The 20,900-nt window shown below is 61.7% G+C and overlaps 2 protein-coding genes across 2 annotated transcripts; one reads left to right on the top strand and one right to left on the bottom strand.

Annotated features, from left to right (window-relative positions):
* Positions 1-344: 344 nt before the first annotated feature.
* Positions 345-971, bottom strand: RPP25 (ribonuclease P and MRP subunit p25). The gene has a single exon (XM_013939503.2). It carries the CDS (start codon positions 969-971, stop codon positions 345-347), a length of 627 nt encoding a protein of 208 aa, XP_013794957.2.
* An 8,630-nt stretch (positions 972-9,601) lies between these two features.
* SCAMP5 (secretory carrier membrane protein 5) lies at positions 9,602-20,843 on the top strand. The gene is made up of 8 exons (XM_067305646.1): positions 9,602-9,684; positions 12,037-12,116; positions 12,579-12,652; positions 12,983-13,111; positions 15,827-15,983; positions 17,340-17,441; positions 17,826-17,943; positions 18,570-20,843. Exons 3-8 carry the CDS (start codon positions 12,646-12,648, stop codon positions 18,762-18,764), a joined length of 708 nt encoding a protein of 235 aa, XP_067161747.1. The 5' UTR covers positions 9,602-9,684; positions 12,037-12,116; positions 12,579-12,645; the 3' UTR covers positions 18,765-20,843.
* Positions 20,844-20,900: the final 57 nt, after the last annotated feature.

The following is a 20,900-nucleotide window of genomic DNA, read 5'->3' as shown; positions in this document are numbered from 1 at the left end:
ACAAGGCCAGCCTAACCGGTTTCCGAGGCAGGGGGAAAAAGTTTGGAAAGGGATGATTTTCCCGCACACCGGCACGCCGCGGCCCCCGTCCCGGCCGTTCAAGCGGAGAGCTGGCGGGGGAGAGGGGGAGGCGTCCCGCGGCAGGCTGCTCGCCCCGCCGTCCCCGTCCCCGTCCCCGTCCCCGGCGGCAGCGCGGGCGAGCGGGGCGCTCGGGGGAGCCCGCAGCTCCGCCCTGCCTTTAGCGACGGCAAAGCGGCCAGAACCCTCGCGTGCCCCCCGCCTCCCGCCTCCCGCCCGCGCACGCCCCGTGCGGCCGGCGCCCCGGGGAGGGGGCGCGAGGGCGCTCAGGGGCGCTGCTGCGGCTGGGGGCCGGCGGGGGCCGGTACCTGCGCCTTCTTGCTGGCCAGCTCGTCGCGGGGGGGCGGCAGGGCCCTCTTGAGCCCCTTGGCGGAGGAGCCGGGCGCCTCGGCCGCCGGCTGGCTCCCCTCCGCCCGCGGGCCCTCGCCGGGCTCCGGCGGCTGGTAGCCCGTCTGGGTGGGATCCAGGGGGTCCCGCGAGAGCAGGATGCAGATGGAGGGCACGTTCTTGTGGACGGTGAGGCGCTGCGCCGCGCTGCCGGGCAGCGGGTCCTTGTTCTCCCACACCTCCAGCAGCGTCTTGTAGCGTACCTTGGTGACCTGGTGAAGGCCTCCCAGCTTCCGCTTCATGATCTCCACGCAGGTGATGGTCTTGGTGACCGCCCGGCCGCAGCCGCTGAAGACGATCTGCCGGCTGCCCTTCAGCTCCATCTGGGCCATGGCGAAGCCCATCAGGTTCCTGATCTTGCTGCCCTCCTTCACTTTCATCTCCACCACGCCGGGCGGCAGGTCGGGGAAGGGCAAGGGGCTCTCCTCCTCCGACGTCCTGACCTTTCGGAAGTTCTCCATCCGGGACTGGGCGACGGGCTTGGACCCCCCTCCTCCGGCAGCCATGCCTCGGCCCTCGCCGGCGGGGAGCGCGGATCCGCCGGGGCGCCTAGAGCCCGGGGACCATGACACGGGTCGCTGCGCCGCCTGCCCGGCTCCAGCCCAGCCCCGAGGAGGCTGAGGTCAACGCGGCGCCCCCGGGACCCCCGGCCCCAGCCCTGTCCTCGCCCAGGCGCCGGGGGGCTGGCTGCCGAGGAGCTCGGCGGCTGTGCCGGAGCCCGTCGCCCGGGGAGGCAGCGCTGCTGGGTGCCCCCGGCGTCCTCCCGGCGGGGCTGGCGGCCGGCGCCGGCACCCGGCGATGCCCGGGCTCCTCCGCTCCCGCTGCAGCGCTCGCTTCTGCTGCTCTTTGCTTCATTCTGGACTTCAGCAGCCCCCAGAGCTGTTGTGTGTAATTAGCAGATCCTCCCCCTCGCCCTCCCCTTCCTCCCCTCCTCCTCCTCCTCCTCCCCTCGCTCAGCCTCCCATCCCGGCGCCCGGCTCGGGGCTCCATCCCTTCCCAGCGCCGCTTCCCTCCCGCCCAGAGCCGGAGCAGGCGAAGGGGAGGCAGCCGGGAGCGGAGGGAAGGGGAGGGAAGGACGGAGGCTGCAAGGGAGCGGGAAGCTCGCTGCCGGCTCCCGGCGCTGCCCGAGTCCTGCCCCTTAAAGCGAACCTGGTCGCTTCTCCCGGCGGCCGCTCGCTCAAGGACGCCGAGCGCGGATGGCCGCGGAGCGCGGGTGGCCACCGCGCCTGCCCCCGGCCGCCTCTGCTCCCGGCCCTCGCTCGCCGTGGGGGAAGCCGGAGCCGTCCCGCGGGGCCGCGGAGAGCCGGGAGACGAGAGCGAGGGGCCCCCCGTGCCCCAGGGCTCCCGCGTCCCGGCCGCCGCTCGCGCTCCGGGCTGCCCCGTGCCGCGGGTGGTGAATCCTGGCAGCTGGCATCGCAGCCGTGCCCGCAAGCGAGCGGGCGGCGGGAGCCGGGGCATGCACCGAGCGCGTCGGGGCTCTGCGCTCCGGGAGCACCAGGCAGCCAGCAGCCTCGGCACTGACTGCAACGGGGCAGCGTGGACAACGCAGGGGGACCGGGCCGGGCGCCGGGGAGCCCCTGGGTCTCTCCCGGGACGGAACAGCCCACGGCCGCCGGCCAGGCGAAGCCACCGGCTCGCAGCGGCCCTGGGGGCACCAAGGGAGCAACGAGGGCCCGAAACATTTCCCCTGCCCGAGGCCGGCCCTTCGGCTGCCCCGTCCCCTCTCGGCGTGCCCGTCCCCCCTCTGCCCCCGGCGCCCGCCCAGGGATCAGTGCACAGTGGAAAGCCATCCCGAGTATTGCCTTGCACTCCAATCTTATCGGCCTCTGGGGCCCTGGATTGTTTTCACCCTGGCAGGGCTTGAAAAATACATTAATAAATCAATTGATCTGATGCCGCCGTAGTTGCAGCCTGTGGGATGGCAGGTCCCGGCCGGTCCCCTCCCAACCCGGACAGCTCTGGGGTCCCCACACAACCCTCCCAAGCTGGGGCTCCAAGTGCCAGGGCTTCGGGATGCCCCAGGGACCCAGGTTCGGGGAGGGGGCAGAGCCTAGCGGCGAGGTCCGGAGGGAGAAGGCTGCTGCAGCTCCCGGGCCGGGTTCGGCACAGCGCTGGCGTCCAGCCTCCGTGGGACAGGACGCCCCATCGGAGAGCGGCGCCCCGTCGTGCGACGGGCTGCAAAACCCACGGTGCGGGAGATCCCCTCTGCCAGAAGCCAGCCGGCACCCAAACCGGCCGGCGACCAGACCCCTTTGGTGCAGCGGGGAAACCGAGGCAGGGAACGTGACGCCGTTGGGCCAGGCTCACACGCGGCGGCGGCAGCGGCGACGGCTTCAGGCTTTGAGCACCGGCTAAGTCCCGCCCGGCGCTATGCGGTAGTGAGCTCGCCTAGACACTACGTTTCCAACACGAATCGCTCGCTCGCCCTGGGAAACACAATGTTGTTTTTCCCCCCTTACATGTGATGAATATTTGTGACAGTCTTGCATAAGCCGCTCGGCTCCTTTCTCCGGCAGCCTGGCACGGATTAAGCCTCTCATGGAAATTGCTGCCTTTAAGAGATGCATCTTCAGGCTGAAAGACTAGGAAAATAAATGGGCAGGATTTTGGCAACCATTCACAGAACGTATCAGCTCGGAATAAAGGACCGGGAAAGCTGAGGCAGCTCTCATTAACTTTGCACATAAACTTTATAGGCGTGGAAATAAAAAAATCTCGATAAGCGATTAAACAGCTCCAGAAACGCATTGCTTCAGCACAAAAGCCACGTGTCTTTCGGGGGCCCGGCGCGCTGGGCTGCTCGGGGCGGCCGCGGGGCGCTTCGGGGCCGGGCTCGCAGCAGGATGAGCCCCTGGTGCTGAGCCAGCCCCCCCAGGGCTTCCTCGGCCGGGACCAGCTCCCGCCGCCCGCGGCGCGTGTTTTGGGCGCAGCGTGGCGTCGGGGCGCGCCGCGCCGGCTGGATGCCGCATCCCAGGCGGCTTCCCCCCCTCTAATTGCTGCTTAACGAACTCGGCTTGTTGCAGCCTCCTAAATGGAGGCAGACGAGGCGCAATCATGCTAAAGAGCTTCCGCAGCACGAAAAGGGTTCTGGCGGGCGCGCTCCCCCCGCGGCGACGGCTGCGGCGGGGGGCATTAATGGCAGGGTCCCGCTTTTCCTCGGTGGCGCTTAAAATGTAAATGCATTTCATTATTAGCAACTCCGCTGCTAATTACCATCCGAAGCCATTCATTACCCTGTCAGCTTATTTGTTGGAGGACGACGGAGCGGATGGGTTATTGCGAGCGCAGGAAGAGCTGCGGCGAGCTCATCCACTAAGAGCGGCGGGGCGGGAGAGGGGAGCGGAGCGGGGCCGCGGGAGCGAGCGGGGAGTCGATTAAAATGCAGACGAGGCAGATGGTGAGAGCGGGATGGAGAAACGAGGAGCGAAGCGACACGTTGGGAGGCTGCGGGAGCCGGCGGCGCTCCAGGGATGCGGAGGGAGGAGGGACGGGGAGCGCAAGCGGTTGCGGAGCCAGAGGCGACAGTGGCCCGGGCCGAGACTGGCAGGGGGAAAAACGGAAACATATTCCTAACGGGGAGCAGCGGCGGCAGGGAGCAGTGGGCCGTAACCCGAGTGCCTGCCCTCTGCCTGCCCTCTCTATAGTTTCTTTCCCGGGAGATGCGGGCGTCGTTCGGAAAGTGGCAGCACCCGATACAAGGAAAGTGGCCGTGCCGCCGTCCATCTCTGCGTCACATCGCCCCGTCTCAGGTCTCAGGCGCTCATCACGTTGCACCCGGCCGGCGCGCGGCCGCGTTGCAGCTCCGTGCGGGAGCCGGGACGGACCTGCGGGGCGCCACGGCCGCAGCCCCTGCCCCGGGGCGAGGGGAGGTGGAGCGGCAGAGCGTGCCGTGCCCGCAGGGCTGGGCAGCGGCGGCAGCCCCGGGGCCCCGCGTCCAGCTCGGGCGCGCTGCCGTCAGCCAGAGCAAAGGCTCGTGCAGCAGCGGGGGAAGCCAAAGCCGCGTCCGAGCTGCCAGGACAAGGGTAACCCACGGACGCGTCTGCCGAGAGGATGCGGGGCCGGAGCAGAGGCCGTGCTGCCGAGGGGCTGTGTGCGTTTGGGGGGTCCAAAACCACCCGCAAACCGAACGGGGCTGGGACCGGCAGGGCAGGAACCACGGGCACGAGCCCACACGTCAGCAAAGCTGCCGTCCACCCCAGGCCTAGCAGAGGCTGGTTCCTGCACGCTCAGGAGGGAAAGCCCTCAGCAGTAGCACCAGCTGAGGGCACTGCTGTCCCCATGGGGCTGGGCAGGTGCTGAGCTCCCCAGCACAGGAACAGGAGGGATAGCTTAGGAGGGACCTCCCAGGCTCCTGAGGGCACTAATATGTCTTAATGATCCTGACCAGCCTCACCTGGGGCCTCCACCCACCCACCCTCAGTGCCCATTTAAGCTCAGTCCATGGCCATCAGCCCTTACCTAAGCTGTGCTGCAGGAGTGCTGGGCTCCAGCTTGGCTGCAGCTGTGCTTAGCTAGAGACACTGCTGATCTGGACCCCAACCTGTGGGCTGGCTTTCTAGCCTGGCTTTGGCTCTGCCTCCTTGCCCTGGGCTTGCTGTTGATCTGAGCTTTTAGCTGCTCCCTGGGGTCTGTTCTGCTTGCCCTGCTCAGGGCTGGTCCCTGGGTGGTGAAGCTCCTGCCCTCCCTGGCCCTGAGGGAGCTGCTGGCCCTTGCTGTGCCCTGGCAGAGTTGGCATTAGCCTTCCCCTGAGGACCACAGTGGAAATGACCCTTTCTCAGACACCTTGAACCAAAGGTAAGTACCCAAAGTGCAGAAAGAATTTGGGTTTGAGCTCCTATGTGCTCCCTAGAGACAAGCAGGGTGACTCCAGCTCTGGACTGGAAGAAGGACCAAGCCAGCCTGACTGGGCAGAGCACCCCAAGGAATCAGTGAAGGCCCAGCTGTCCTCTAGATCCCATGGTGGCTTTGGACATGACCAACCCCTCTAAGAAGCCCTTGCTGAGAAAGAAGAGCTTTCCAACTGCTCCAGAAGGGAAGTCCTGGGGGAGTGCAAAATGTAAAGACAGAAGCAGGCTGAGGTTGGGAAAGGAGTGGAGATGCTAGTGGGTGTGTGTAAGATGTGCCTAGAAGGAATATGGTTGGGAAGGACTCCTGTGACTACTTGCTTGTCTGTTCTGCCACCTTTCTACTGCAAAAGGGGCTGATCACCCTGATCCCCTGGGTGAATGCCTCCTAAGAGGGCTTTTCTTTCTAAAACAAACACCCCAGGCAAAATGCCCCCTCCCACCATCAACATCTCCCAATCCTGGTCTGTGCAAAAAGAAACTGGTCTTCCAGGTATGTCCTGGCAGCAGCAGGGCTCTCCTGCCCCTGGAGAAGATCCCTTTGCTCCTGGTCAGTCCTTGTTCAGCTTCCTGCAGAGAAACCAGCCCCTCCACCTCTCCCTGGGCCCACTTGCCTGAGGGCGTGCGGTGCTGCAGGACAGGGTGCATTGCTTTCTTGTGTCCCCAAAGGCTCCCAGGCACCCGCCACCTCTCCCGGCATCATGGGGCAGTGGGCCACATGGGGGAGGACATGGGTGCAGGTGGAGCTCAGTGACAGCTGGTCACAGGAGTGCTGTTCCCTGCAGAGGGAGAGCTTTGCAAACCGTCACCCTCTAGAAGATGTTCAGTTGTACCCAGCAGATGGGGAGCTCTGGAGGCTGCAGGGGGGCCGGCACGCCTGCTTTCCCGGACTTGGAGTTGCAGCAACCCATCTGCATGTGATCATGCCCTGAAACACTGAAAACAGCAGCATCTCCTCCATGCCAAACCCCCCAAAGGTGCTGGATTGCTGCAGCCCCTTTCATGCTCCTTCTGGCCAGGGAGGCCACTGGGGCCACCCTGGGGCAAAGGCAAGTGCTGCTGCCATAACATCACGGGGCCGGTTTCCAGGTGAAACATCCAGCCCCGGCTGGGTAGGGGAAGGAATATGGCTCAAACGCAAGGGAATATTGTATCTAAGCAAGCTGCTATACTGAGACCTTGGTTGCTTTTCCTCTAAAGCCTGCAGGCAGAGAGAAATTTGGAGGTGCTGGGGTGGCGATGGGGCTCTGCAGGCTGGCAGTCTGCAAAGCCTAACCGTGGGGTAAGAGGAACAGCAGAATGGAAGCAGATGGTGGGATGGGCAGGTATGGGAGACCAGGGAGGCAGGCGAAGCAGCAGGTAGGAAGCGAATCCAGATTGGAGAAAGCGCAAGAGAAATGAAAGAGAGAGGGGAGACAAAGCAGTTTCTGTGGTCCTGGGCCTAGCAAAGCCACCTCGCTGCCGATTTGCAGGGAAATCTGGAAAAAAGCCAAGTTTCTGCTGAGAGATCCCTCCGCAGGGAGCGGTGCAGGTCTCGGGGTGCTCGTGCCCAGCCCCGAACCACAGCGCTGCGCTCTGCGGAGGGAGGCGCAGGGCACGCAGATGCGCGCCAGCGCGGCGCTCGGTCTCAGAGCACCCCCGTGAGGTCTCAGCCGTGCTGCGGGGCCTGGGTGAGCAGTGGTGCTTGGCGAGCGTAAGGATCTGCTGCTGAGCACCCTTGTTTGATTGCTTCTAACGCTTCTGCCTGTTTCTTTCCTGCTACTGCATGCAGGACTGACCTAAACGCACGGGGGTGTCACACTTCAGGGAACAACAGCTCAGACCTTGGACCCTTGGCTGCTGAAGGCAATTTTAGCAGACAACTGTGGGCAGTGGTCTGCCCAGGGCCCCTGCTAATGATGCTGAGGATGCAGGATGCTGCCTGCAGAGTCCCCCTCGCATAGCTGGGGGCCTGGGCTGGTTTGGGACATCTCGTGCCCCCTTTGGGAGCTGACAGTGCCATGGTTTTGTCTGTCCTGTCCCACCTGTGTGAGTCACTCTGGTCACCTCCCTGCCTGGGTGTCCTCTGGCTCCTGCCCCATCCTTCAGCTGGTGCCACCACCTCTTAGCAGCTCCCATCCGTGCTCTCTCCTCTGCTTTGGCCTGGGGGTAGGCTGCCCCTTGGTTTTGGCAGGCCCTTGTTTTATGGGTGTTCTCCAGAGCTGCAGGTTGGGGTGCTGGGATCTGGGTGAGCTGCTGATCCAGGTGCCATTGCCACCCCGACAGGCCTTCTGCTGCAGGAGGCCCTCTGGGTGCCATCCCCCCCTTGCTGCTCACACCAGTCGCCTGATCCAGCTACACATCTCAAGTCTATCCCAGAGCTTAGCTGCCCTGAGTGTTGGGTGGATCCCAAACTCTTCTCCGATTCCCCGCTGCCTTTTCCTTTTCCCCCTGCTGTGGTGCTCTTGGCTCCCAGCTAGGTCACTTCCCCCCCCCTTTTTTGTAGGATTGCCATCTAAGCAGTGTTCCCCCCAGCCCCACGGCCCTTGGTGATTCTGACTAAGTGCAGTGCTTTGCGCTTCCCCTTGTTTTATTGCATGCTATTTTTTCCGGACCATTTCTCCAATTTGTCAAGGTCGTGTTGAATTCTAACCTATTCCTGCAAACTGCCATTGCCCCAGCTGGGCATCGCTGGCAAATTTAATCAGCTTATTCTCTGCCCTTCATCCGAGCCATTAAGGACTGCATGGAGCAGCACCAGCTGTGAGGCAGGCAGCTGTGGAAACCCACGCGGCGTGTCCATCCCGCCGGGCAGGCTGCGGGGGACAGCTGGCTTCAGACCAGCCCAGGACAGCGGGTAATTTTCTGCTCACAGAAGGAAGGAATATGGGATTTCTGACATCCCAGAGAGCAGCCCTGCAGCCTGGCTGAGAGATGGAGAAAGCGACGGCACCACGGCTCCTCTGCCAGCCCCAGGAGCGGGGCTGGGAACGGCCCCAGGGAGAAGTGCTGCCTATGGGATCTCCAGCACACTTGCTGCAGCACCTGGCTTTTTTTAGGCTGTTTTCTCATCAAAACGCTGGCTTCCTTGACCTTGCTTGCCTGAGATAAAAACAGCCTGCTCCCTGCAAACACAAACTCCTGCGGCAGCCTCTCAGCCGGGAGCGCAACCCTCCCAGATCTCTCCCGTTTCTGCCCTTTGCATCGAGCCTGTGCACCAAGTGGGCAGGGCTGGTGGTTTCCATGCGGGAGCACTGCGGAGGTGCAAGGTGCTGTGCATCTCCCAGGGAAGCAGGCTGCAGAGCTGCCCGGCAATGCGTGTGTGTGAACGTGTGATGTGTGTGCTACCAGCAGCTGCCTGAGCAGCTCCACTGTGCTTGATTAAAGGCTTAAAGGTGGCTTAAAAAAATAGTGATAGTCACAAAACATTGCATAAATCCACAGGGGTGGGGAGACAGGCATCGTACGGAGCTGATGGCGGTATGAGCATGCATGGAGGGGCCCCCAAATCTGCCCCTGTCAGCAGGGCCAGCAGGATCCCAACCGCCTGCTGCGTGCAGGCAGCTGCCCCCACCCAGGCTGCCTGCCGGGCACCCAGTCCCAGCTGGGTGCTGTCCCGCTGGAGCTGACCCATGGAGAATTCCCGGGCCCCATATGGAGCCTGCTGCACCCCTGCCCCAGGAAGAGCCCTGTGTGCCCCATAGAGAGTCTTTGCTGCTCCATGTGGAGCCTGCCAAACCCCTGCCCCATAGAGGGTCTCCTTGACCCATATGGAGCCTGCCAAACCCCTGCCCCATAGAGGGTCTCCTTGACTCATATGGAGCCTGCCAAACCCCTGCCCCATAGAGGGTCTCCTTGACCCATATGGAGCCTGCTGCACCCCTGCCCCATAGAGGGTCTCCTTGACCCATATGGAGCCTGCCAAACCCCTGCCCCATAGAGGGTCTCCTTGACCCATATGGAGCCTGCTGCACCCCTGCCCCATAGAGGGTCTCCTTGACCCATATGGAGCCTGCCAAACCCCTGCCCCGTAGAGGGTCTCCCCGACCCTTGTGGAGCTCACCCTCCCGCTCCCCATAGAGGGTCTCCCCTGCCTCCTATGGAGCCCCGCCCCCGGCCCCATGCCCCGCCCCTCTCGCGGGTGGCCCCGCCCCGCGGCGCCGGCGGCAGCAGGACCCTGGACAGCGGCGCGCGGCGGCTCTCGCGAGAGCGCGGGGCCCCCATAGCGGGGCCGGCGGCGCAGTCTCGCGAGAGCGCGGCCGCTGCGGCAGGAGCAGCGGGCGGCGGCAGGGCGCGGGCAGCCGCCGGGCCGGGCCCCGAGCCGAGCCGCGCCGAGCCGGGGCCGCCAGCGCGGGCAGGGCGCTGCGGGGGCCTCGGGCCCGCCGCGCTCCGCACGGTGAGTGCCGCCGCCGCGGGGTGTCCTCGCCGTCGGGGCGCGCGCAAGCAGGGTCCCCCCCTCCCCAAACCCGGGGTGCGCGTGCAAGGGGGGCTCCTGGGGTGAGTGCGTGTGCAAGGAGGGGGTCTGCACCCCCCTTCGTGGGGGGCTGCACGTGTGCAAGGAGGGGGGTCTCCCCCCCCTTGGTGGGAGGGTGGCACGTGTGCAAGGAGGGGGGGTCTCCCCCCTTTTGGTGGGAGGGTGGCACGTGTGCAAGGAGGGGGGGGTCTCCCCCCCCTTGGTGGGAGGGTGGCACGTGTGCAAGGAGGGGGGGTCTCCCCCCCTTTTGGTGGGAGGGTGGCACGTGTGCAAGGAGGGGGGGTCTCCCCCCCTTTTGGTGGGAGGGTGGCACGTGTGCAAGGAGGGGGGGTCTCCCCCCCTTTTGGTGGGAGGGTGGCACGTGTGCAAGGAGGGGGGGGTCTCCCCCTTCTCCATGGGGGGGTGGTGCGCGTGCAAGGAGGGGCACGCTGCCAGGAAGCGGGTGTCCCTGGGGTGCCCCCGTGGGCGCTGCGCGTGCGATGGCAGCGCCCTTCTGCAGGGTCCCCTTCTCCGGGGCAGCGGGTGGGTGCCAGCCCTGCGCACCCCCGCTGCGGTGCTGCCTGCCCACCCGGGGGCCCAGGGCTGTGAAACCCTGAGAACCGCCTCGCTCGCTGGGGCCGCAGGCGGTGCGCGGCTCTGCCTCCCCCGGAGCGGCCCTGCCGCTGGCCCGTGCCCCCGCGGCGGGGCCGAGGCCACCCGTGCGCCTCCCCTTCCCCGCAGCCGGGCTCGCGAGGCGCACGGGCTCGGCGGCATCGAGCCTGCCGGCGCGGCGGGTCCAGGTGAGCTGCTGGCCCCCGCTTCGCCCTGCCCGCGCACGTGCACCGGCGGCCCCGGTGCGTCGCGGGCGCAGCCTCGCGGCTCGGCGAGCCCGTGATCGCAGTGGAGCCGGGGAAGCGTCAGCTGTGCAGTCAGACAGCTCTTATTTATAGCCCGGGCTGCGAGAGGGGAAGAAATCCAACGTGGGCCGCCGTCGGATGCGGAGAATGACGCGCGATCGAGCCGCAGGCGGCGCGGGGGGATTTCTGTGCCTAGCCAGTGTCTCTGGTGGTGGGTTTTTGCCTTTTTAATAACATAAATTCCCTCCACGCCTGGCCCGTCACCCGCTGCCAGTGGAAGGCAGGCCCAGGTGACGTGCTGCCTGGTGCTTCCCGCTCCGGTACGGCTGGAGCGGGAAGAGGAGCTGGGATCCACCCAGAGATGGAGATGGCTTTGCCCTCCGCGGGGCCGGAGGCTGCGTTTGCCCGCCGGAGGGGGGGGCTCGTCCGCCCGCTTTGCCCGCGCGAGGAGCGAGCGGCCGGGCTCCCGCAGCAGGCATTGCGCTCGGCGCCGTGCTGGCACGCACCGGCCTTGGCAGCGACGCCTGCGCTCCGCGTTCTCCAAACCGCCTCCGCTCTTCCGGCGAGGCGAGCGTGCCGGCTGGCGGGACCTCGCGTCGCCAGCGCGGCCGCTCCGGTCGAGGTGGAATTAGGCAAGTGCAAAGCCCAGAGGCAGCACCTGATGGAGCCCCGCGGGTCGACAGCAGCGTGGGAACAGAGGGTGCTGCCTTCACCCTGAAAGTTAAAACCTCGGTCCTTAGTTCTTGTTTTGAGATGATGCTGCAGATTCGTTTTGGTGCTGGACCAGGGCTGAGCGTGGCAGGGTCCGGAGAGCTCGCGCACAGCCCGGAGCCTCTGGAGCGCGAAACGCTGTGCAAAGCGCCCCGGGGCGCTGCCTTCCCCTCGCCGTGCTCCCGCAAGGCAGTGCCCGCGTTGGCGCCTCTGGAAACGGCACGAGGTGCAGAATTACATGAGTAATCGTTAAGCCGGCACTCAAGTGACTCGTTAGTGCCAATCACCTCTGATTAGTTTTCGGCTGATTTCCCTCTTCCCTTCCAGCCTGGTTTTTGGCTTGGGCTTGCAGAGGACATGCTACGGCCTGGCTCGGGTCTGCGCTGCCGCCCCCGGAGGCGGTGAACGCCGGCGAGCCCCCGCTGCGCACAGCCGCCCGGGTCCTGGGAAGTCGGGTTGCATCCCAGAGCTCTTGCAAAAGCTCCTGGCTTGGGCAGCGATGCCGGCACTGGTTTTTCTCCGCCGTGAAGCCAGCTCGCTCGGGGGTGCGCTCGGTGCCGCGCCACCCTGGGAGCTCGGCGGTGGGGCGCAGCGGGGCCCTTCCCCGGCCCCCGACCCCACGGCTCCCCTTGGGCACGATGGGGGTGGATGTAGGTCGCTCGAGGAGGAGTGCGAGGCTAAGCCTGCGCCCTGCCCCACATTGCTGAATCTTCTTTTAATCTTGCAGCTCCAGCCAGCGCTGGAATTGGCACGTAAGCTCTGGGCCTTAGCAGCCGGATTTATCCTGTAGCGAGCCAGGTGTCGACGGTAAGCCCGTGTGTGTAAATACTGTAGAAGAGAGTGGCCGCATAAATAAAGCCAACCGCCCTATTATAGCGCTGTCCTTGAGTTATTTTGGAGCAGTGGAGGAAGGTGAAGGCTGTCTTTTCGGGGAGGTTCTGCAAGGGGAGCGGAGGTAGCTGGGATTTGCTCCAGGGCGCGGAGCCGGCGCTTTGCTGGCGTGGGGGAGAAGCTGCCTCCCCCCGGGTTTCGGAGGATCAGCGCTGCCGGCTGGGCAGTGCCCGGCTGCGATGGGGATTGCCCGGGTACGAGGTGGGGGCTGTGGTGGGGGCGGATGCTCCTGCCCGCTGGTGCGCGGGAGAAAGAGCGTTTTCCTTCCTGCTAGCGGCCTTTCCGCAGCACGCAGGCACCTCCAATGACCGCTCCGCTTCGGAGCGTCCTCTGCATCTGCTTCCTTCACACTGCTGTTTTCCTCTTGTTTTCCTCCAGCCTTGGCAGAGATCCGAGTTGTTTCCCTACCTTTTCCGTGGGACGCAGAGGCTGAGAGCGTGCCAGCATGGCAGGTACGGAGGGTCTCCGGCTGGGCTATTCCCGTGTCTTGCCTCTGGAGAGGCCTGGGGCTCTGCTGCCCGTGAGGCTTTGGCCTTCGTGACCCTGTTGGTCCTTGGTGGGATTACAGAGGTCCAAGCTTGGCCGTGCAGGATCCATCCGGCTGCGCGGGCAGAATTTGCGTTGCTGTACAGCTGTGGGTGGGCTGCTGGTGACGGAGGGGAAATTCTCATTTTCTATTTAAAACCAGGCAATTTGGGAGGTTAAATAAGATTAACTAGAAAGACTGCGTTCGTCTTCAGTTCTGTGCAGTGATCAACACTGATGAAACTTTTTTGTTACAGAAAAAGTGAACAACTTTCCTCCCCTCCCGAAATTTATCCCTCTGAAGCCATGTTTCTACCAGGACTTTGACGCGGAAATCCCACCGCAGCACCGTACCATGGCCAAGCGGCTGTACTACCTCTGGATGCGTGAGTCAGCGGGCTCAGCCGGGCTGGCGGGAGGGCTCGGACGGGTCACGTCTGCTGTTCTGAAGCTGCTTCTCTGGAAGTCACCAGCTCGAGCAAGAGCAGGGGAAGCGTCGTTCTGCCCCTTTGCCCCTCCAGGCCTCTCGCTCTTGTTCAAAGCCTTTAAGAAATACCGTAGGGATGGGATTGGGGCTGCAGTATCCTACTCCAAATTCCAGCCCTTCCACACGTAAGGACTGGGTTTATGGCTGGACGTGTGGATCTGGCTGCCCTGCTCCCTCGGGCCTGAACTTCTGCGCTTGGCCCACCCATGACCAGGGCTTCCCACTGGAGCCTGCTGCAAGGGGACCGGCCTCAGCAACCGTGTTTCCTTTTGCTGGATTTACTTGCCTCTCTGTCCTGCTGAGCTACCAGCCGCCTCACGCAGGGAAGCTGCAAAGCCTCCTCTGGTTTCCCCCTACCCCTTGGCTAGGGAAGGGCTTTCCCCATCAGCCCAAGCTGGTCGTGACCCCCAGGTCGGCTCCCGAGAGCCGTTGAGCGCCAGGGCTCTGTACCGGTCACTGACCCTAAGCCGAACGCACGTGTCCAGCCCAAAGCCACGTCCGTGGGCCGGGTTCCTGGCGGCAGCCTGAGGCTGAAATGCCGCTGTGCGGGGGTGAGGCGAGGGCTGTACGGAGGCGGCGAGCTGCTCCCGAAACGCGGGAGCTCGCGGCTTTCCCCGAAGCCGGGTCTTGCCCGTTCCTCTTGCATGCTTCTGCGTGGTGTGCTGTGCTCCGCACTAACAGAGCCATCGCGGTTTCCAACTCGTTAAATGAGCCGGGATCTCTCTTCCTTACCGGTTTGCCCCCAGGGCAGGTAGCACAGCTAGAGGGAAGGGTCGCTGCCCGAGGGGCTCCAGCGCTGGAAAGGGACGTCCCTGCCCGTGACCGTCCCCGGCCGCAGCCTGCCCCCGGGCTCGTTCCCCCCTGCCCTAAGGAGGGGAGCGGGGCAAGGGCCCGCGCGCGGCTGCGCGCAAGCTGTGCCGTGCCGCAGGGCAGCTCTTCTGATGAGATCCGCTTGCTTAGGAAATCCAGCAGTCAGCTCCTCCTAGAGAAGCTGGGGTCTGTGACGGGTACGTGCCCCCACGTTTAGCTTTTGACTTCTCCAGAGCCAGGCCTAGGGTGCTGCCTTCAGATCTCCTGCCCAGAGCCAAAGGGGGCAGCGGGTAGGGGAAAGCATTGCTGAAGACGACGCTAATCGCAGCCTGGCTCAGCAGGGGACTGAATGGAGGCTGAAGTTGTGCTCGGAGCAATTCCCTCCGGGTGACAGTGGAAGCGCTCCGGGAGACAGCGGGAGGGAGCAGGCAGGGCTGCCCTCGGACCCCCCCTCGGCCAGTCGCCTCCCTGGGGCCCGTTGGCGCAGGCCGCGCGGTTCGGCGGCGTGGGCAGGGCAAGGTGGCACCGTCCGGGCTCAGCAAAGCCTAGCTCCTTTATCAGGCGGTTCCCTGAACTTTGGAAGCCCTCGCGGGAGTGGCTTGTGCTCTGGGCGCAGATTACGAGGAGCTGAGCCGAGCTGGCACCGGAGGGACGGGGCGCTTGTGCTTCCGATAACGCACCAGACACCACCCTGCTCTCACCAGCGGGCACCTTTGGGGCTGCATCCCGTCAGGAAGGTGACCCTAGGGTGACTCGCCTCTTTGTGTCAGGGGGGTTCCTATAGCTTTTTCATGGGAGAAGGGAAAAACTTCCCCAAGCCTCAGGGAAGCCCAATGTTTTTATCTGGGGCATTACATTCCCTCGCTGTCCTTGCTGCGCTCAGTTTAACAGAGCTCGGTTCTCGCGCTAGGCTCTCCAACGGCACGAGCGCCAGCTCTGAGCTGGCTGCGTGTCCGTTGGCTCCTGATTTGTCTGGGAATAGTCTTCAAGTGAGCTCTGTCTCCAGAGCTCCTTTCTGGGTTATTTCTCCCCAGCCCCCCCCGAAGAATCGCCCAGCCAGGCGCAAATGCCGACGGCGTGAAAGGCCCCCTTGGTATCCCCGGGGGCTTTGCGAAGCGGCGAGCGCCCATCGGCTTCCCCAACTGAGCTCCCTTTCTTGCGCGGTGGAGGGCTGCAGCTGGCCGCTCTCTTCTGGGCAGCGGTGGGAGGGTTTTGATTCTCATCAGAATAATGAATCATTCTTAAAAATCGGAGGCGTCAGAATGCAGATGAGTCTTCTCCGCTTTGTGCTGTGTCCGCTCAGCCGCGTTTCACAGCGGCAGCCCTTGTGCTGCTTAACCCCGAGCAGAGGCGGGAGAAATGAGCAGACCTCCCCGCCGAAGCGGCCGGGCAGCGGCCGAGAGCGTGACTGCGGCTCTCAGAAACGCTCGGATGGTGTTCGCTCGCCCCGGCAGGGAAACGTGCTTTCAGCGCGGCCGTAGCTGGAGGCAAGTGAAAAAGCTCCGCGTGGGCTCTGCAAACCGGGCCTGCGGGACCTCGCGTCCCTGCTCCTTAAAGGGGGGAGCGTGCCGAGCAGCCAGAAGTGAGCTGCTTAACTGCCGCCTTCTCGCTAGCTAGCTTGGCCCCACTGCCCGAGGGAAGGGAAATCCGGCTCGGAGAGCACGCTGCTGACGACACCCTGCTTTAGGTTAGACCGGCACGGACGTCCCTGGATCCCGGGGTCGGAGCTGCCGCAGGGTCTCTCTTCTCACACTCACCTCCTTGTGCTACTCTGCTCCCTCTGTGTGTGTGTGTGTGTTTGCAGTGAACAGCATCACCTTGGCGGTGAATCTCGTTGGCTGCCTCGCATGGCTCATTGGAGGCGGCGGAGCTGTTAATTTTGGACTGGCAATTCTCTGGCTCATTCTCTTTACGCCCTGCTCCTATGTCTGCTGGTTTAGACCTATTTACAAAGCTTTCAAGTAAGTGTTCACAGCTGAGCTCAGCTTTTCACAGTCTTTTTTTTCCTCCCAGTCGGTGCTTATCTTGGGACGTTGCCTGGACATTTGGGGAATTTCTGCTCTTTCTGTCCAGCCTTTTAGCTTTACTTTCTAACCTTCAAAGTAAGGGTGTGCAGGACTTCCAGACAGCCCAAACCCCAGCCATTCAGCAGAAAGACGGTTGTCCGCCCTTACGTCCGGCTCGGCGCAGTGTCGCGGAGCTGGGAGGCCGGGGGGCCTCTGGGTGTGCGTTTTGCCCCCCGCGGCTGGGCGCTGTGCAAGGCAGCAGTGCAAGGGGAGGGAAGCCGTCCAGCTCTCTTCCCGCCCCAGGCAACAGGTAGTTGCACGAAATTGAAAAACCTCTATATTCTGCAGCAAAAATGCAGATTTTTCCCTCCCCTGCTGCCCATCCCTGAGGCCTCGTTTATATTTTTTCATAAGTCTCGGGGGTATTTGTATTGATTATACTTGCTGCTGAAATCAATTGCTCCTCACTGCTGCATAACATAGATTGATCTGCCCGTGGCCCTCCGTGCACTAAGCCTCCCGGGAGGAAGGCATGGACCCCTCTGCGGACCATGAGCGGGATGCTAAACTCCTCACGCAAGATGGGTTTGAGTCCCTGCTCCGCCGCAGGCTCGCTGAGCAGGAAGCGCTTTGTCTGCCCTTGGCCTGAGTTTTGCCAAATCTGCAAAACCGGGGGCCTATTTCTTCCCCATATGGGAAGGCTGAGTATGATGGTAGGACCATGTGAGCCGAGAGCCCTGGCGTTTGGCGGTCATGTCTGAACGCAGGCGCCCCCTCGGCTGTCTCGCTGTGCTGGCCGAGCCGTGGGAAGGGTCTGGTTGAGCGCTCTGGCTTGGCGCATCTGGATGGCCTGACTTGGCCTCAAAGAAACATCAGTGGGAGGCCCACCTAAAGGGGGTCTTAGATGTAAGCTATGTTTGGCACAGCTCAGATGCTCACAGAGACGCTTGCCGGGGCTCTGCTGGCATACAGCAGCTGCCCAAGCACAGGGATGTGACTGCAAAGCTATGTCCCTGGGAGAGCAGATGCCTAATGGTTTTTCTGGCTGCCCTTTCACCACCTTGAGCCTCTCACATTTTCTCCTTTCTCTGTGGTTTTGCTCTGGTGCCTGCTGTCTGCAGGAAGCTACTATTCTCACTGACTTATCACAGCCCTGTTCTCAATCACTAAACCTCGGCCGGGGGGAAAAAACACAGCTGCTTCTGTGATAAAAGGGTCCGAGATGGGAGCTCATAGTGGCAAGAGCATCTGCCTTCCCTAGGAGTGCAGCAGGGATGGAGACCTAGGAGGTGACTGAGCCCTCTCTTGCAGGACAGACAGCTCCTTCAGCTTCATGGCCTTCTTCTTCACCTTCATGGCCCAGCTGGTGATCAGCATTATCCAGGCAGTGGGAATCCCTGGCTGGGGTGTCTGGTAAGGAGGGAGCTGCTCTCGTGTTGGGTGCAAAGACAGTCACCGTTGCTGTGCTTGCTGTCAGAGGACAGGGTTCAACAGGGCTGTGGAGGAGATGCCAGCATCATGGTGGCATGGCCTGCTTGGGGCCTCCGTGGGGTAGTGCTGGGAGCACAGAAGGGAGGCGTTTGTGCATTGTGGGGGAAGCCCAGCAATGTGGAGAAAAGCAATGGGAGCAAGCCGGCTCTTACTGTTTGATCATTGGTGCTTCAGTGGCTTCCCACCTGGGGGAAGAAGGTTCAGGAGCTGGGAGGGTTGAGGGACAGGGATGTTGGCAGGCTGCAATGCGCAGGGCCAGCAGGGACGGTTGCAGGCTGCTTCACTGGTTGCTTGATCTCGTTGCAGTGGCTGGATTGCAGCAATTTCCTTCTTTGGGACCAATGTGGGGTCGGCCGTGGTGATGCTGATCCCCACCGTCTTGTTCACAGGGATGGCAGTCTTCTCCTTCATCGCTCTCACGATGGTACGACTGCAGCTTGGCGGGGAGGAGGGATGGGGGGGCTTGAGTGGCGGAGGGAGAACAACTACAGCGTCTGTAGGCCAGTGCCCTGGGGGTACCATGTCCTTCCCCAGCCCAGTTAAACTCGCAGTTTGCCGTTTCCACCCTTCCGTTACACTTTGAGCAGGTCAGGAGTGGCTTTGTCCAGCTCGAGGTGTAAGATGTAGGAGAGGGCACCAGTCCTGGTGCTTGAGCCCCCTTTGGCCACGTGCAAGCTCTGGGGTGAAGGCGGTTAGACAAGCAGAGCCGAGCCCAGCCTCTCTGGTCGTAGCCACCACTTGGAGGTCATTCCCTCGGCGAAGGGAGCGGGTTTGGGGAGCAGAGGTGGAAAAGGCTGGGATAGAGCTGCATTCACCCTCCTGGGAACGAGCCCATGGGACTTCCTCTGCGTTGAAGCAGCCTGTTTTGTGGGGACGTGCAGCGTGTTTTTAGGGTCCCGTTCAGCTTGAGGGAGCCCTGGCTGCTACCCTGGAAGTCAGTGGGAGCTGGAGTTGCTCAGCAGCTTCCGGCATCAGGCACACAGGGAAGAGGAGAGGGCTGGGATCGTGCTGCCTTACAGACAGGTTTTTCTCCTTGTCCAACCGCTCCAGGTGCATAAATTTTACCGGGGGAGCGGCGGGAGCTTCAGCAAGGCCCAGGAGGAGTGGACCACGGGCGCCTGGAAGAACCCCCACGTGCAGCAGGCAGCGCAGAGCGCGGCGGTGGGGGCCGCGCAGGGGGCCATGATGCAGCACGAGACGCAGTACTCGGCCACCCCCAACTACACCTATTCCAACGAGATGTGAGCAGCCGGACCTTGTCCTCGGGCGCCGGAGCGGGGGGGAAGGGAGGAGGAGGAAGACGGCTGAGCCGAGTTTCTGCAACCATTTTGGAAAGGCGGAGTGTACCACAGGGGATGATTCTTTTCCCCTGTTCTCTGTAATGACTTTTTTTGTGGTTGTCTTGAGCTCTTTTTTCTCTATTTTATTTTTTTTTCATTTTGAAGAGGCTGTGAGTTGACCTGCAGGACTCTTGTTGTGCGTGGTAATAGGTGTACGTTCGTGTGTTTTCTTTTCCCTGTGAAATAGTGTATGGTGATGGTTTTTAAATTACTGTGGTGATAGGTGTATGTTAGAAGTACATCAGCCAAAAGCCCCCCAAAAAAGGAAAGACAAAAATAGCAACCAGCACCCATCTCCTCCCTTCTTGTGATAAGAGCTGAACTACACTTTTTTTTTTTCCTCTTTCAGTCAGTAGTGTCCAGCCATTTGCCACTGTCTCTACCCGGGGCAAACAGTCCTGGGAATTCTCCTTTTCTTTTGCTTTTTAACTAGCAGGTGGCTGGCTGATTTAGTGTTTAAAAATAAATAAGATAACTCACTCCTGCTGTTGATATGCTGGAAGCTGAGAGATTCCTTCGCCCTGGCTCAGGATCTACAACTTCTCTCTGTACGTGGTGTTGTAAATGAGTAGTTTACACTTTTGACATGGAAGACCAGTATTAGCGTGTGACTGTGAACAAGAGCCCCGGTGCACTGTGTGTGTGTGTGTGTGTGTGTTGGGGAGTGAGGACCGTTTTCCCTGCAAAACTGGCCCGTTTGAGATTCTGCATCCTGAGTCTGTTTTTTAAAGGATTCTATTTAGAAAAGTGACTAAAATTGGCGGAGTGTTTCTCAGAGGACCTATTCTTGGGCAAGGCTCCAGGTCCAATCTTGCCACCCCATCTGCAAGCACATAAAAGCAGTCTCGTCGACTGACTAAACAGGGTGACCAAGATTTGGCCCTGTTACCTTTAGAGGCGTGCACTAATTTAGGGCCCTTTAGGAAACCTCCAGGCTAAAAGATGATGGTGGCAATAATTCCTTCTCTCCTGTGACTTCTAAAAAGGTCAGTGGAGCTTGGCCTTGTAACTCCGCTAGGCTCCCTTGCCCGTAACAGATGTAGTGGCCCAGAAGTCCCGGCTCCTTCGGCCCTGAGACCCTGCCCGGTTGGTGGAGGTCGAGCTCCAGGGAACTATCCTGCACATTAGCAGGAGGCAGCTGAGCTCACGCTGCCCCGTCTTGTGGTGGGAGATTCAGGGAAGGGAAAGGTGGCCGGCAGCTCCTGGAAAAGACTTTGATTCCTAAGCGGAGCTAGCGGACATCGCAGGGCAGGAGTAGGAAAAGCTCCTTCTCAGAGATGCTTTTCATACTCTAATTGCACTTTAAATAGAGCGGTCAGATTTTTCTCTAACTCATGGAAAAGCAGCCCAGGTAGAGGCTGATCTGGCCCCTTTGCTCAATTTTCTCCTGCCCCACAAGCCTCCCGCTTGCAGCAGGCAGGTGCTCGCCCTGCAGGTTATAGCTCAGTGTGCCGCAGCCTAGCTGTAATCTTTCCCCCGCAGCCTTGCCAGTGAGAGCTTTGCAAGTCGCCAACCTCTTGACCCCCCCTCCCTCTAGCTGCTTAATGATGCTTGTATTGAAATTTATCCCCAAGAATCATGCCAAAAAGGAATTTATTTTTTCCAGCGAAGCACACCAAGAATAGTTTCCTCCTAAGGGTACCACTTCAGTCATTCTGCAGTAGCCAGTTGCCTCTCGACAAGACTAAAATGCAGCTAATGATAAAGATGCCTCTGTGTGTGTGTGTGTGTATATATATATATGTATAAAACGTAAAGAGAAAACTAATCCTTTGCTGAGCCTATTATGTACTTAATCAGGTTTAAATATTGTGCAATTCATTTATAGCTAGCCTAAAACTTACTATGCCAAATCATGTGCTCTGTCATCCCATGTGTGAGAAATGCTGAATTAACAGTAACTTCACTTTTTTGCATTTATAGTAAGATGCATAAATGCTAACTGTAACAAGCTATATCTAATAGACATCGCTTCAGCATCTAACCACCCTCTCCAGTGCGTCTCCTACACGTGCGAGTGCGATTGCTCGGCGGTGAAACG

The sequence above is a fragment of the Apteryx mantelli genome, chromosome 15 (genome assembly GCF_036417845.1).
Source record: "Apteryx mantelli isolate bAptMan1 chromosome 15, bAptMan1.hap1, whole genome shotgun sequence".
In the NCBI taxonomy this organism is placed as follows: domain Eukaryota; kingdom Metazoa; phylum Chordata; class Aves; order Apterygiformes; family Apterygidae; genus Apteryx; species Apteryx mantelli.
The sequence above is the reverse complement of the archived record's forward strand: the minus strand, read 5'-3'. Positions and strand labels throughout refer to the sequence as shown.